General features: G+C 38.0%; 1 protein-coding gene across 1 annotated transcript in view; it reads right to left on the bottom strand.

Moving 5' to 3' along the window:
- Positions 1–323: 323 nt before the first annotated feature.
- LOC104489368 (guanine nucleotide-binding protein G(q) subunit alpha) overlaps positions 324–756 on the bottom strand; it is an 82,451-nt gene continuing 82,018 nt past the window's right edge. The window contains exon 6 of the mRNA XM_010131521.1: positions 324–514. Within this exon, the coding sequence (XP_010129823.1) occupies positions 324–514 (191 nt within the window). The remainder of the gene's footprint in view (positions 515–756) is intronic.

Below are 756 nucleotides of genomic sequence, written 5' to 3'. Positions count from 1 at the left end.
AGAGGAAACCAGCTTGATTTTGCTTCAATAGCAAAAAAATGCTATCCTTTGTAAATGTACGACGGAGAATTTAAAACACATTGAGTCACAAGGTTTTGCCTAAAAAATGAGGAAATGTGCTGTGAATGTACTTCAGCATCTTTTGTTTTTCCTCAATATAGTTTAAATAAAATCATAATATTAACTACAAACTCTGTGGACATTCACAGAGTCCAGGCCAGCAATAAATTAGTATTATGCAAATTGTTTTCACAGATAATACAGTCCCTCTTGTATATCTTCAATCACACAAAGGTTGGTTGTGGAGGGCCTCCTAGGCACAGTTAGACCAGGTTGTACTCCTTCAGGTTTAACTGTAGGATCGTGTCCTTGACAGCAGCAAAGACGAAGCGGATATTCTCTGTATCTGTAGCGCATGTGAAGTGGGAGTAGATAATTTTGTCACTGTCTGGATTCAGGTCTACGAACATCTTCAGGATGAACTCTCGTGCAGCTTGTGCATCCCGTTGTGGTCCTGATAATTAAGAAGAGAAAGTCATTTTTTCTCTAAGTCTATTCAATATTTGAACTTCTTTACCAGAAAACGAAAAAGGCTCAATCTTTGGTCCTCACGTAAGTGAAGGCAGAGAACCTTTTTACTAATCAGTAGTATCATATATTTGCTACTTTCTTCCTGGTGGGAACTATGAAAAATAAAGATGGAAGGATGTTTCAGAAGTCCATCAAGTCAGAGCTATTGTGTGAAAGCTGCTCTTT

The sequence above is a fragment of the Buceros rhinoceros genome, unplaced genomic scaffold (assembly GCF_000710305.1).
Source record: "Buceros rhinoceros silvestris isolate BGI_N320 unplaced genomic scaffold, ASM71030v1 scaffold12222, whole genome shotgun sequence".
Lineage (NCBI taxonomy): Eukaryota > Metazoa > Chordata > Aves > Bucerotiformes > Bucerotidae > Buceros > Buceros rhinoceros.
Note: the sequence above shows the minus strand (reverse complement) of the source record. Positions and strands in the feature narration are given on the sequence as shown.